This window comes from Amborella trichopoda, chromosome 2, assembly GCF_054954075.1.
Source record: "Amborella trichopoda isolate Santa Cruz 75 chromosome 2, AtrichopodaSantaCruz75HAP2 v2.0, whole genome shotgun sequence".
In the NCBI taxonomy this organism is placed as follows: Eukaryota; Viridiplantae; Streptophyta; class Magnoliopsida; order Amborellales; family Amborellaceae; genus Amborella; species Amborella trichopoda.
The window spans coordinates 59483430-59499650 of NC_142337.1; the positions used below are offsets into that span (position 1 = coordinate 59483430).

A 16221-nucleotide genomic window follows, 5' to 3' on the forward strand; every position below is an offset into this window, starting at 1 on the left:
CAATAACCCTACTAACTTTAACCCTTTTACTTACCCAAAAAAATAATAATTTAACCCCTTCCCCTGCAAGCAACTGATGGAGCTCTAATTAATTGGTGTAGATATATAATTTTGATTGCCAACCACCAAAGGAAACCTTTTAGGAAAAAAGTACTCCCATTAATAACACTGCCACTCCTTTGGGAGAGATCAAATGCACCAAAATAGCATGCTACTCTCATTAATCAACACTGTCCCACTCCTTTCGGAGAGATCATGTGACCAAAATAGCATGGTGTTAAAGAATCACAATGCTTGCATGTGTGTGTATCACACAGAGAGAGAGAGAGAGAAAGGTTGGTGGGTTGGATTGTTCATTTGAAATGTCCCAGATTCAAATATAACCATCACCAAAATATCTGTATTATATAAGAAATAACCAAAAACGTTTCACTCCTTGATCAGAAAATAAACCACAAATTGTGTGCCTGAACACTATTGTGTACTCAACAAAGACAGGCACCAAAAATCTCCGATCTTTATTGATGGAAGTTGGTCTGTACATCAATAAATTCTGGTGACAACCAGCTCTGAAAAATCCCTCCATTGAGAGGGGCTGCACCGATCTTTTGAAGATAGCAAAAATTAGATGAAAGAACATAACAAAAGGCCCCAAAAAGAACAGACCAAAATAAACAAGGACAGAAATTATATCTACAATTTATAGGTACCAACCTACAAAACTGTTCGGTAAAAACTACAACAGGAGTGAACGTGTAAACCAGTCAGAGAGGCGCCTTAGCTTTCCACCCATTTCAGCACTTTTTGCAAAGTAAGACTCCGCATTTGACATCATCACGTCAAAGTCATGTTTGACAGCCTCCAAACTGCGGTAGTAATCCTTCTCCAGTCGTCTCTTTACCGTGTCGAAAGACAAAGGCACTGGAAATCTGCAAATGGAGATCATAAAAGAAGATATAAATCTCTAAGTTATGTAAACCATTGAGTCCCTTTCTACATTATCCAACTCCTTGGAGTTTTAATACTGGCTTCTAACTCTCTAAAAAAAAAAAAAAAAAGACTCTTAAAGACTGAAAGACATAGCCTTACAATCTCTCCTTCCTCGCTAGAAGTTATGTGACTTGGGGCAGTCCGATTTTTAACCAAGAATCTCTTTCTAAGCTTCAAAAGCATCATATAACCATTCTTTACTACAGATTAAGGCTAAGAAATGCACCACGAGATCATTCTTTCGTTTTTTCTCAAATTTATGTGACTGATGTTCGTTGAACTCAAGGACCAAGTAAGATTTTATGTGATTGGTGTTTGGTCACTTCAAGTTTGCAGTCTCTTATCACTGCTAAGAAACGCACCTAGTCAAATTGGACTTGAAGAATAGCTTGGCCCCAGCAACCTGCCAAGGCTGGAACAGAATACCTAGGTGTACCATGTACAGCATTCAGTGAGGGTACTGTACAATTCTACAGTACTCGCCCAAGTACTGCACATTTATTTCATGGGGATCGGAAATCTTGCCCTCATTTTTTCCTTGTTTTCTTGTATTTGAGCCCTAGGGTTGGCGATTCGAGCCAAACTTGAGTCTTCAGTAAGATTTAACATGATCTATCGGCTAGAAACATTAGATTCTGACAAAAAAAAAAAGAAAAATTAAATTCAATAAATTTTTACTTTGAAAATTCCGAGCAAGTTTTTGCCCAATCTTGTAGAATTGGGTTTTCTTCGCAATCTATGGTCAATCTTCCATGAAATTTGATCCCTATTTAGTGTTCTTGTCCAACCGTAGGCTTGGTTTTCACAAAAAGAAACAAAAAAAAGTAGGATTTCAATAATTTTACATTCGGATTTACTATTCATCCAAAGTTTTCAACCCAGATCACCTAGATCTCAATCTCGAAACCTAAAATTGATTTGGGGGTTCTGATAGGGGTTATGTAAGGAAGCATTGACAAGGATTTGAGGCATCGATTCGCCCCAAGCACGAATATCAGGAGATTAGCCACAAAATTGTGTATGTTTCATTTTTTCCAATTTAAATTCAAAAAATTGATTTTTTTTTTTATATCAAATCAACTATAATTGATTTATGATGATTGTGAACACTTTTATTTTTTATGTTTCTGCCATTTATTTTTCTAATTTTCCCTTTTTCAGATTTTTCCATTTTTTTCATGCCAATAACATCAATTGTTTACCTAAGGTTAACATTATAAAAACAATCAATTGTTTACCTATTAAATGTTATATTAATTTTTACTTGCAAAGATTTTATAGATTTTTATTATTTTTTATTTTTCAAAATCTTCAAATACTTCAGAAATTTTTTGGGCATTTTGGCCCCATTTTACAGCTCAGGCAGGACTCAGGCAAGTCAAGCTCAGACTCACCCGAGACAGTCAGCTCCCCAAAGGGAAAGTCCCCAGCTTGACCTGAATTTTTTAGCTTGGTTTCCATGAATTAATGGTTGAGGGTGCCACTAGATGAAGTTCTTCAAGGAGTTTGCAAATCTATAATTAAAAGTGAAGTTCCTCAGTAAGGATCAGATAAGTCTAAGATGTCCCCAGAGTTCATTTCATATTTAATTCCAATATTAATTTTTTCAAGAAGCCGGTGCAACTTTTGACAACCTACACAAGCAACATTAGATAGTGGCAGGAAAAGGTAGGCAGGCCAGGTTCTTGCTCAACCACTGGGGCCATTCATATGCAGTTCTCTGACCTGATCTTTCTGCCTTAGCCCTAAACCAAAATGTCACCATCGCTGAAAGTCATAGAGGCAGAGGGACAACACACACTTTGGTCATTAGCGCTGAGAAGGGGCCTACAAGATGACGACTTTAAGCATTTTCAAACTTGTTACAGGCACTACAGCAGGTCTATTTTCATCCAAAAAGAGAAGACAGAATGATCTGGGCTCCCAAGTGGAAAAGGAGAGCCTTCTGTTCACTCAATGTATTGAATCGTCATGAAGAACAATGATTGAATCTCCACTACTAGAAGGGTCTGGTTTATTGCCAAATCTATCACAAAATGCGAGCATTCAGTGGCTAGCCACCACAGAGAAGGTACAGACAGATACACCACTGCCAAATATTTGTTTGATGTGTAAAGGGGATGAAAACAATGTCAACCATCTATTCTTGCATTGCCCATTCGATAGACAGATCTGGTCAGCTGCGTTAAATATTTTCACCTGCACACGGTGGATCCCTTGGCGACACATGGTTAACCCTCCCATGCCAATACAGGTTCTAATCCTGTAGACTAGCTCTGATCATGATCCAATGGGTTTACAGCTTGAAAAAAACAACAGGCACTTAAATGACAAAGTGGAGTGCAGAACGTCCAAAAGGTAATCCTCGGCCAGTAGGGGCTGGGGAAAGGGGTTCCAAGAATGTTACCAATTGGGCCCAGAATCACGAAATGCCCATGGCGTTTTCATATAGTGATCGACGAATTTTCAGAGTTTCAGACAATCACTGAAAATCTTTTCTTTTGCTAGACTAGCGAGGATCTCTACTGGAACCCACCCATTGAATTAACCTCTAAGAATATGTACATTATTATAGACTCTACAATTTGTAGTCCAATTGTGGGTATGAGTTTAAGAGATTGCATCACAGTACCTAACTCGACATTCTAATTCTAACGAATCTATGATGTGCTATTGATTTATGATTCATTTACATTTCAACTTCTATAAGGAGAATATCACAATCTTTCTCTTTGTCTCTTTCCTTGCCTTTTAACTAATTCTGTGTTGGCACATTGTTGATTCTTGAGACTGCATCGCGTCGCTTACTATTAACCATGTACTACCTCTTCGAGTGCATCTTCTTCTTGTTTTGGATTTAGAAAAATGCAAAAAAAAATTCAATTAGGTTATTTGTGCATTGTTTTCATTTTAGGTACTTAATTTCGGTCCTCTTGAATGGCTTCTACAATTTGTAAATTCCCTTGAAAAACATAACAGAAATGCAAGAAACAAATAACTGAAGTTTCTGTGTTTGTGTTTTTTTTTTTTTTTTTTTTTTTTTTTTTTTTTTTTTTTTTGCCATTTTCGGTGTTTACAATAAAAGAAGTAAATGTAAAGCAAATTGTTTCTTTCTTTCTTTTTTGTATTTAGGTTTTCAATTTCAACTCTTTAGGGATTTGACAGAATTAAAAATGTGAATTTGTAAAAGTCCTCAAAACATAAGAATAAAAAATGCAAAAGAAAAAAATATATTCTGTAAGGTTGCAACCTTAAAAAATCCAATTAAGGCACACCTCTAAATTTTATCATAACATGTAATTTTGGTATAGAAACTTCTAAGGATTATCTTAAAATCTATTTTCATATCTAACTACAAAATTTTAAACTCCAAAAAATGGTTAAAATCAAGTATATCTATAAACATATGAAAGTCTTGAAAATGGATGGTCCAGATAATGTGTTGCAAGATCCACATTTCTGGGACTCAAAATCTTCTTCTTCTTTTTTTTTCACATTCATACATCTCGATGTCGAGATGATCAATTAGGGGTTTTTCAAATTAAAACAACCTTTTCCGATGGATTTTTGAAGTGCATCTTTAATTCTACATTTTAAGGTTGCAACCTTATATTGATCTTTTCCTTCTTTTTTTTTGTTCAAGTATTGAGAATTGATTTTTTTTTTTGAATTTTTTCCTATTTTTGTAAATTTTCCATTTTCCCTTTTGTGAGTCTTTTACATATTTATCCTTTCAAAAAAAAAAAAAAAGTTACACCACCAATCTGACAGGTGAACTGGATCGGTGCCCTCACTAGTTCAGCCAACAGACCAGTCCTAACAACATTGGGCCGGAATAAATTGCAAAGGTGTGGCTTTCCATGCCTATTAGATGTGCCCCTATTGGCCGGATAGAAGGGCACACTTCCTCTTATGTATATTCGTGAGCAGGTGGGCAGCCCCAAAACTGTTCCTCGTCTAACACCCCCCCTTTTCCTTTTTTTTCTCTGCCAAAATCAGGTGTGATCCTTTGGAGAGTCTCTAACCTTAACTTCACATGGAACATTTGCCTGGAACTAAATAGAAGGATATTTGTGGGCAAATAAAGAGGCATAGAAGGAATCAAAGATAACATCAAGTCTGTTGTAATCGAATAGGCGAGACAGCTTAAGCAGTTCAAAGGATATGCAACTTCAGATTCCATTCTAAACTAGAAACCTAGCTAGCACATTAAGGCACACCAACTAGGGTCCACAATCTCGTTAGCCCAACAAGTTAAGCTTTGACGGATGCTCCTTTGGTGACCCTGGCAGAGCAGGGGCTTGGGACAGGGCAGGCTGGGGGCTTGTTTGATTGTTGTTTGCATAGTTACAAGGAATCAAGTTGTTTTGCGTAGTTAAAAGGAATCAAGTTGTTTGATGGTAGCCAGGCGATGTGTTAATGGTTGAAGCAGACACCAAAAATACAATAAGATGTGTTAACAGAACTGCCACTTGCCTGTGGGGACCATGTCAAATTTTCAAAGAGACTTGCGAGCTATGTGCCACTCTAAATATCTCATTCCATCGCATTGGGTGTGAGGCCAACAGCCTCGAGGATGGGTCTCTTTTTGTTGGTTGCTTTGTACTGTAACCCTCTAAAAGAAGGCCTTTTTATTCTGTCTCCTCTCTCTTCTCTCTCTCTCCCCCCAGTACTTCTGATAGCCTCTTGTGGCTAGCTTCTCCTATCTTACCCTGCTGGGACCCTTTACTATATATAAAATTTAACTTTCTCAAAAAATACAATAAGATGTGCTAACAGAACTGCCACTTGCCTGTGGGGACCAGATCAAATTTTCAAAGAGACTTGCGAGCTATAGGCCCCTCTAAATATCTCATTCCATCACATTGGGTGTGAGGCCAACAGCCTCGAGGATGGGTTGGCCAAACAGGGGGCCCTGTACACTTCTTTGGAGCTCAATCCTCCCTGAATGACAGTTGTTCACTTTTTTACCTATATGTGGCAATCTGGTCATTTTTTGAAGGCTGAAATGCCATTTTGCCTTATGACTTTTGGGAGGGTGACTCCCAATCTGAAAACGCAACAGATTGGGAGGGGGACTCCCAATCTAAAAACGCATCAGATTGGGAGGGTGACTCCCAATCTTACCCAAAAAAATTTATTATCCGAGTTCGTAGGTTTTTTGTCATTCGTTCAAGATCTTCTGACTTAGCATTCCCATCTTCTCCTTCCACATCAGCATTAGTCCCCACAACAGATACTCATCCATGTCACACATTATCCTCCATGTCACCAATCTGATCAACATTTTGGACCTGTTTGGAAACCACCCAGGTAATCAGAATACAGCCATTTTTCAGGCCAAACATGGAGTTCCTCTTCTGCTTGCTCAGCCATGGCATTTAATCTTGTGAGAAACCACCCCGGTAATCAGAATATGGCCATTTTTCAGGCCAAACATGGAGTTTCTCTTCTGCTTGCTCAACAATGGCATTAAATCTTGTGCCCTCTTGGCTTCTTGTAGTTCTGTATGCAAGGTGATTTTGCTATCTTGTGCCAATCCTTTTTATTAAGGAAATTTCTTCACCCTCTAGTGTCCTTTCCATTGTTTTCGAACCGAATTTGGTTGGTCTCAACATGTTGCCTCCCTTTCTTGTGGATTTTCTGCCTTCTATTTTCTTCTCAACTTTCCTCCATACCAAAACCTATTTGGAGTTTTGCTCCCCTCTTTAGGTTGGACATCCTTGTTAAGATTCGTATATTCAGTTTTGACCAATGGTGCAGAAGGAAGCACATAAGAAGGATGTCATCATATTCTAAATAGGTTCAAGTTGAACCTATTTGGAGTTGAACATCTTTTAACATCTAGGACTTTCTTTTTTATTTAATTTTTTTGGGTGAGTCAGTGGGGAGAGGCCCCTACCCTGGAAGGAATTGAGCCTAGGACATAGCGTTACACATCGTCAAGCGCTAACCAATTAAGCCTGGGCTCTTTTCCTACATCTAGGACTTTCTTGAGAATAGAGTACTGCACATCGACTCATTTTGTAAAGAAAAGCATACACGCATGCCAGTTTTGCAATAACAAAAACCGGTTACCAATCACTGAAAAAAAATAATAAGCAAGTGTACCTTTTTCTTAAGTTAACACTAAAAGTTATTTACTAAAAGAAACAAAAACTGACAGGCACATGCTTCTTCCATTCTCAAAAAATGGACAAGTAAAAGCTTTTGCTCCAGATGACAGATACCATCATCATCATCCAAGCCCAATCCCAATTAATTGGGGTTGGTTAGATAACAGACTCCAACAAAACCAAAAATGCATAACACAATCACAACTAATAGGCAACAGATACAACATGAGAGAGCAAGAAATTTTGATTGGCGTCGGCTAGATGACAAATACCAACAAAACCAAAAATGCATAACACAATCACAAATAATATGCAACAGATATAACATGAGAGAGGAAGAAATTTTGAGTGTTTTCAAGGACCAACCTGTTGAGAAAATCAGATTTCTGTGAGATTTGCTTCAATTTCTGAACTCCATAAGGGTCCTGCCACTAATTACTGTCAATCAACATGTTTCGATCAAATGAAACAAAGACTACATTGAAATTTTAAAACTAGGGAAACAGCAACCTTTTTGTCCATTGAGACATTCTCAATCTTGTCAAAAGAGGACAGCAGCTTCTTTGTAATTTTTGGGTCAATACATGGTTGCTCCCATCTGGGGCTATCAGGGTCATGAAGTTCCCATGGGCTATGTTGATGTTGACCAGATGAATCCCCTCTATATAGAACAACACACTTTTCCCATGGGCTATCAGGAAACTCAGCTGATTTTGGTTTCAATAACAAAACCCTTCCCTCCCACCAACTCCCACCTTCTCCATTCTCACTCCTCCACCAAACCTGACATTTATCCCTATGTGTCCAATTTCTCTTCATGGCCGCATCATATCGTGCTCTTTCAACAAGGAAATCAGGAAAATCTGTCAATTCAGGTAAGGTCATCTTGAATCTTTTGCCACATATGATGGATGTTGAGTCTATGAATTCAAGGGTGAGCTTGCAACAGCTCTCGCCTGATCCAGGAAGAGTTGAATAATCTAAATTTTCAATTCTGCAAAATTCTACAGATCCAATTCCTTTTATTGACTTCCAAGGGCCTGCTTCATGCAAATGGCTTAGTTCTAAGAACTCCTGATGGCCCTGAAATATTGCAGTGACCAAGATCCATCAATTTCAAGGGAAACTACATATTCAAGCAGGAGTTATTTCTTTACCCTTTTTTTCCTTATTTCCTTTTTTTTTTTGGGAAGTAGAAGTGTTCCTTTTCTTATAAATCATTATGAAGCAGATCCATAAACAATAAGAGCAGAAATAACCATAAAATCTCGTAATGTACTACCCATCAAAGAATACAAAGAATACACTGCCTTAGTTACCGTCAATAAGAACAGAAAAAGAAAAATAAGCTACCCTACAGATAATCACAAAATATCATATACCACCATACATCAATAAAAAAGAAACAAGAGAAGTACACTACCTGTCTCAAATAAGCTACTTCATCACCTTGTTGTGGAATATACCTATAACCCTCCTCAGGTTCAGAGATCATCAACCATGATAGTTTCCGTACTGAATGCTGTGTCTTTTTCTTATCTACAAATCTTGAATCAGATTCAGAGAATATCTCTCGTTTGCTTCTAGCTGATCGTGTTCCAACTGTCACCTTGGAAACTGACTTCCATCCCAGTTGCTCATGTGTCTCAAGGTTGGATCTCTCGGCACTTCTTGATGACTCAGCATTGGAATGCCCCATCCTTTTCTTGAAGTCATTCATCATAGGATCTACACCTGATGACATGTTACCTGAACCCCTCATCCCCATGGATCTAGTCCTCCGAACACCATCAGTTAGGACAGAAGAAACATCTTTTAGATCGACAGAATAATTGTTATCAGCAGTTGAAGTATTCTCTTCCATGCCCAAGTTGTCATAATCAGAATCTGTTTTTGTCCTAAATGACTTGGACCTCTTATATACGGTATTATACATCCTATTGTTTGCTTCTGAATATGATCTTGTTTGGTCACGTGAATGGGCAATCCTTAAAGTCCTATCATTTTGGTCATCCGAGTTCCCCGACCCATTGCTAAATTCTTCATGGGCACTAGTCATCATCTCTCTTGAAAAATGAACATCATCCCTCTCAATGGGACTCTCAAAAGGTACATCACCATCAGAACCCTGCCAATCTTCAAGTATGGCTATGGACTTTTGCTTGAAAGAGGAACTTGGTGGGTCCCTTGATCTTCTTCTCGATCTAAACTTTATCTTACCAATGGCAATAGGCTTCTTCTCATCGAGTTCAGCGCAATGATCAGTACTATTAATATAGTCATTATGGGCTTCACTTGCATCGCCAGTTTCTGAGTCATGAGTACCCAATGATTCCAGCGGACCCCTGTGACCCAAATCATCAGGTCTGCCCAAGTATTTCTTGTTTATTCTCCATACTAGCTCAGGTTTCTTCCCATTACAAGTTATGAGTGATGTACCTCTTTTTTCTATGTTCTCATTATTATAAGAGTCCCTTCCCGAAGTCCCAGGAATTTGGTCTTCATCAGACAAGCCAACATCAGCAGCCACTGATCTTGAGTGCCCATTGGCATTATTCTCAATGTTAACATGGTGTTCTTCAGTCCTCCCAATTGTTGGGGCCCAAGTATCTATCACAGAGGCTTCCCCAAGCCTCAAGCGCTTTGATGATCGGGTCTTGACCTCTCCCCATCTGATATCATTTTCTTTGTACCCCACAGAAACATTTGGATGATCCTCAGATCCATCACTTGCATCACATTCTCTGTCATTACTATCGTCATGGTTTTGGGGTGAGATACCGTTATTGGTAACATGCTTTGCTTTGCTCTCTTGGTAATTTGAAGAGACCAATTTAAGATTCTTTATTTCCTGAGTATTTCCAGAAGATGAACCAATGTGATTATCATGGGCCTGCGAAACTGAGTTTCTGAGCACTGCCTTCTTGGGATCACGAAGTGGCAACTTGAGCACAAGCCTCCTATTTCCTGCATGGTTTTGAGGATCAGGCTCAGCATCCAGAGCTTTAGCAGCTTTAGTAACATTTACAGTAAACTCATCTTGGGATGCTTCTTCTTCCGCAACATGTTTCTGTTTCCTAGTTTGTATTGATTTGCCTGATTCATTGCTTGGGCCATTGGAATCCAACGGTTGTGACTCTGTCTCCAAGGAATCACTACCCAATTCTTCTTCTTCATCTTCTCCATCACTTGATCCTCCAATTTGAGAAAACAGGTTGAGAGCATTTTTAGCAGCACGTCGTCGGGGTCGTGCTGACTTAGAAGATGAGCCCTTCTTTGCCGATTTTCCATTTCTTAGGCACCTAGTTCTTTTAGGTCTTGATACAGTGCCATCACATTCATCCAAATTTCTTCTTTTCACACGCCTTCCTGAAGAAGTCAAGAATTCAGCCTGCCAAATTTGCAAGAGAATATTAGTTAGTTCTGCAAGAACTGAAAAATCATTGGTAAAATCTTGAAATCAATGATTGAATTTTTATATATGGGAACCACTTGGAATTTCAGTTTTCTGAGTGATTTTTTGTGTGAAGTTTTTTGCATAGATATTCAATAATTGGTACCTTTTTTTTCTTTTCTTTTTCTTTTTTTGACAAACAGTTTGGTAACAAAAATTTCATATTTGTTTTCTAAGAGATGATATTTCAGCTGTTGTCCGGATAAAAAATCTGAGAGAAATTTTGTCTTTGGAAAAATAAATGACAAAATAAAATTTCCATTTTAGTCCTTAGTTCTGCTAAATTTAGCAGATCTTAGCACCATTTTGGTTGTTATATCAGAATTACTAGTTTTGATGGAAGGTTAATCCATTAGGAAAATGATAAAAAGAGTTAAATGAGTAAATGCTTGCCTCTGCTTTCTGCTTTTTCCTTTTAGATCTACGTAGTTGTTCCTTACTACTGCCCTCATCTTCACTATCCCCCTCACTGCTCTCTGCGACATCTGACGAACAAGTACCAAAACTTCCACGTTCTCCTTCACTAGAGTATTCATCTGTAACATTATATTCCGAGTCATTATCGTCACTTTGGACATCAATTTCTGGCTCCCAGTCCATAACATCAGCAAAGTCAGCAGGATTCTCAAGCAACCTATCCCAGTCGCCATCAATTAGAGCTTGAGGAAGGTGCATGACATAATCTTGGGTCCCATTATCAAGAGGGCCAACTGCTAATCTTACAGAAGGAGGACGCCACTCAATACCAAGAGCACCCAACCGTCGCTGCTGATATGCGCTTTGATAAGGATCAGGGTAAGGGATCATACCTGTCATTGCCCAATTACACCAGAAATACCATTTAGGAAGTCAAAAAGTACAAAAGTTATCATAAACAGAAGATGAACTTCGATTTATCTGTCCTCTCTCGCAGAATAATGCGTTTAAAAAAATAAATGAAAAATGTTTATCATCAAAAGAATAAATGGAAGAGGCCCTATTTTAGAGAGACCATACATAAGAAATCAGCTATATCTAAACATAATCAAACATACTTATATCACAAAGGAGATCTTGCATGTTCCTTCGGTATGGAGGAAGCTGAGTTTCCTGCAATTAAGAGATTCCAATATGAGAGGATCAAACCCATCAAAAGGGTTTATAGATGGGAAAGCATACTATCATCCAGTGAAAAATAGTCCACTGGAGTAATCATTGTCCAACAGAATGATACATGGCAACAGATAGAGTGGGACTCAACATTTGGGGTCATGTCCTGTTATGGTGGGGTCTACGATCCATCATACATCATATTATTTGAATGGAAATGACCCAATAGACTACAGTTTCCATAGTCCATTGCATTGACCCAATAGAATATAATTTCCATGGTCCAATATTATACATGCCCCTGTTAAATTCACTCATATCTCCTGCCACAACCAGCCACATATGACATGACATGACATGGAAATATAGGTCAATAGTAGGAGACTGGGACACAAATTGCTGACGGAAAATAATCCACCAAGCATTGCAAAATGCATTCCCAAATGGGATTTGATATCCTGAATAAGAAAATGTTTCCGCTAACCTGATCCAGTACATTTCCATGCGCATCTTGGATGAGTGGACGGTAATCCCCAAGGAAGAACTGCAAGGAAAAGAATTAAGCAATCTTTAGAGTAAGTCTAACGATTAATAGACGCATGTATTTTATAACTTAATCAATAAATGCATTCCATGTTATATACCTGATCATATTTGGCATCCTTCTGGGATTCTCCTTGGCCTGTTGCTATGATATAGATTTGGCCAATTTCATCTGAAAGAATAATGGATGTCCCATCCCTGCATCAACAATTAAGAAAATTAACCAGCAAAACATTAAAAATGTAAGTAGAGAGAACTAGCAAGCACCACCGATTATGTGAGCTATACATTTGTTTACATTAATAAGGAACTCATAAAGATCCTAAAAAGTGAGGTTTATCCTTACACCTATACAGTGTACTTCATATTTTCATGAATTCCTGAAGATCTCTTGTACAAGAGACTTACATCCACTCCCTCAGCCAATATACCAATAATTTCCACAACACAGATGAAAGCTTATCAATTTACTAGGAGATCTCACAAGACCCAGTAAATTTGGGAAGCAGAGAAGAACTCATTTCATCACGTGATGGGTTCAGTAAGACCAATCAGGGGATGGATGTGAAAAGGAAGGATCTGTGACGGCTCCTTAAGAAAGGACTCCTTCAGATGGGAGGCTCAGGTAGTATTTCCTGAGAGCATTGGATTGAAGTATACACACCCCTTTCTTAACTGCACAGCCCAAGGTGTTAGCCCATCATACTAAAGAAAACTAAGGACATGGTGGCAGGAACTACAAACTAGCTTCAACAACAGGTATAATTTACATTGCACAGATAAGAGCTATGAATGTCGGTGTTAGACACAGGTGCAAGGTGCCTGATTCTTTAAGTATTCAAATAGAATAATGAAATTAAATATCATATTTTCTATTATATTAATTTTTATTTGATTTATAAATATTAATTTGAATTCAAAATATTAATATTTCTTAATATTTAGAATATCAATTCCATTAAGAATAAAAGATATTTCTTGTGTCAGTGATTAGGGATCCGGACAACCAATAGTTTGAGTAAAGTAAAGGATCGAACCGAACTTATAGACCGAAGGACATAGATCTGTTCATGTATGATCAAATTATATTGGTTGAATACATCATTGTCAATATGAATATCAGGAAAAACAAATACAAATGAATAAAAGAAATAACAACATTGTGTTGTGTTTGATTGATACAACATGGACAAAACATAGAATGTGGCTATATATATATATATATATATATATATGTGTGTGTGTGTGTGTGTGTGTGTGTGTGTATATATAGGAAAAAGTTTATATAAGGATGCAACCTTATAATGTAGAACTACAAATGCCCCTAAAAAATCCATCGGAAAAAGTAGTTTTAATGTTGAAAAACCCTTTTGATTGATCATCTTGATATCAAGATGTATGACTATGAAAAATAAAAAGATTTTACGTCTCAGAAATAGTGCATTTTACAACATATTATCTACACCGTCCATTTTCAAGATTTTCATATGTTTATAGATCTACTTGATTTTAATCATTTTTTAAATTTAAATTTTAATAATTAGATATAAAAATAGATTTTGAGATAATCCTAAGAACATTTTACATCAAAATTATATACCATGATCAAATTTGAAGGTGCACCTTACCTCTACACCTACGGATGCATCCATATGCAAACTGCACCCATATATATATATATATATATATATATATATATATATATATATATATATATATATATATATATATATCTGCAACAAGATGGGAAGAATGATTGAATTGCAAGATTTCAATGCACATAAAATTCAATCAAGAATTAAGGGAGAATCCAACAGTCCCGCAAAGTTATAGGAACTCACAATGACAGTGGGATAGGTAGGAGATATTAGGCTTTATGAATTTGCAGTTTGAGATGCACACCCCTTCTCTATGTTTAAGGTTTAAATAATGAAAATCTTAATATTAAAGTAAAAAAAAGAAAATAAATATTAAAACAAATAGAAGTTCAAACACAGGTAAAATTAATATTATATTACAAGATTCTTTAGTGAGAAGAATCTGAAACATCATGAGAAGAATCTAGCCGTGTCCAGCCATGTCCAACACAGGTATGGAGCCTAGACTGAAGAATCATGCAACACAGGGCATAACTACCGCCATGAATATGTGAAAAGAAAAGATTACGTATGAGAAGCGATCAGAATGCCCTAATGCGAACGGAATGGAGGTGATTCGCCTAATAGTCAAGAAAAACAAAAACAAGGAAAATATTCTCAACCACCGCCCATCCCCCTCCATACATGTTTCTTATGCATGTCATTGGAAAAACTACAAGCAAGAAATGAAAGGTACAACATATTTAAGTTATTCCAGGTGCACTGGCCTGTGGATTCCCACTTGCCAAAGGCAGCAAGTTAACTCAGATAAAACATGCATATACCCATTGATTAATCAAATCATAGTAAGCACGTTTGATTCAAAAATAAACTTTCATCTACAACACTTCCGTGAACAAGAAATCCAAAAAACTCAAAAGCCATGCGATTATGCGTGTATCATAAGAACAGATTTATAACTTCCAAATGCAACGGGAGATGCTGTCCAAAGAAGCCATTTCAAAAGATTGAAAGAAAAATAATACAAAGTCACCAAATATGCCCCCTCTTCCCTTTCCCATCCCCACAACTACCAAATTTAAGCAATGAGGATGGGAGTTATAGAATCAGTTGGTATTTGAAGCAACAAAACTCACAGGCTTACATATGGCTTTATATCATTACAAATGCTTCCTACAAAGTTCAACAAAAATTAATTGTTCAAATAATGGACAGAATACATCAATTGCCCAACATAATTCCTTCAGTTTGGTAAACTTACGGGGAGAACTTTCCATCGACGAGCTTGAAACGACCAGTTTCATAAATGCGAATTGGTATGCCCTCCCATATCTAAAAAATAACAGAAGCCTTAAAGGAATTACAGCCAAAAAGAAAAATAAAGGCATTGCAAACAAATTAAGAACAAACAAGAAAGGATATGCAGCAACTCACATCCCAAACAATGGTTTTCCCATCATAGCCTGCACTCATGGCTATCCGTGGGTTAAAAGGATGAACATCCAAGACATATGTCTGTCGACAATTCGATCAAAATTTGCTTAATAATAGAAATGATGATGCCAATGAACATATTAGTAATTACTACAATTATTTATTATTTCACAGTAATAACAATGACTCAGATAATTTTAAACAAAGAAAAAGGAAAAAAAGAAAAAGAACCAGCTAACAACTAATAAGAAATTGAACTTCCTCAAAGGATAAATAAGGAGATAAAAAAGAAAAAGAATCAGCACAAACAAACTTACAATGCTAAAAAAGTCAAAGAAAACTGTAGCTATAGTTTTCGGCGGGAAGACAAAGAACTATACTAAAGCATCTCTCATAAAAAATGCAAAAATAATAATAATAATAACAATTATATCCCAAATAATGAATAGTTGGAATAATCCAGCTACAGTTTATTCAGCTGGAAGACAAGGAAAAATGCAAAGTAGAAGGAGAAAGCTTTTCTATTATAAAAATATACAAATAAGGATAATAATTTGGGACATAACGAGTAGTTGAATACTCCGGGTAGTGAATAGTTGCATAGATATTATAAAAATATACAAATAAGGATAATAATTTGGGACATAGTGAGTAGTTGAATACTCCGGGTAGTGAATAGTTGCATAGACCAATTATTTCATCATCATCATCATCATAGCCTTTTTCCAATTAATTGGGTCGGCTACACGAATCCTGGTCTGCCATTCTACTCTTTTTAAGGCCCTTCCCTCAATGAGGCCATAAAGTCCCCATATCAATAGACCAATTATTTCTAGGACACAATGGTCATGGAAGAAAGTTGGCACAAAAAAAACCGTGAAAAATATACTACATCACTTACCGATTCGGTATGGCCAGTTAAAGAATGAACTAAGCTGCCATCAACAGCATTCCACACGCATATCCTGCAATCTGCAAGTAATAGATATTATGAGCC

The 16221-nt window shown here is 37.0% G+C and overlaps 1 protein-coding gene across 24 annotated transcripts in view; it reads right to left on the reverse strand.

Annotated features, from left to right (window-relative positions):
* Positions 1–497: 497 nt before the first annotated feature.
* Positions 498–16221, reverse strand: part of LOC18445066 (WD40/YVTN repeat and Bromo-WDR9-I-like domain-containing protein) — a 28511-nt gene continuing 12787 nt past the window's right edge. For all 24 annotated transcript variants that reach the window (XM_088859013.1, XM_088859009.1, XM_020674037.2 and 21 more), the window contains 11 exons: positions 16126–16196; positions 15225–15305; positions 15052–15122; positions 12294–12390; positions 12134–12193; positions 11595–11649; positions 10954–11369; positions 8530–10497; positions 7617–8189; positions 7473–7531; positions 498–929 (listed from right to left, as the gene is read on the reverse strand). In XM_088859013.1, the coding sequence (XP_088715139.1) occupies positions 737–929; positions 7473–7531; positions 7617–8189; positions 8530–10497; positions 10954–11369; positions 11595–11649; positions 12134–12193; positions 12294–12390; positions 15052–15122; positions 15225–15305; positions 16126–16196 (3644 nt within the window). In that variant the 3' untranslated portion in view covers positions 498–736. The remainder of the gene's footprint in view (positions 930–7472; positions 7532–7616; positions 8190–8529; positions 10498–10953; positions 11370–11594; positions 11650–12133; positions 12194–12293; positions 12391–15051; positions 15123–15224; positions 15306–16125; positions 16197–16221) is intronic.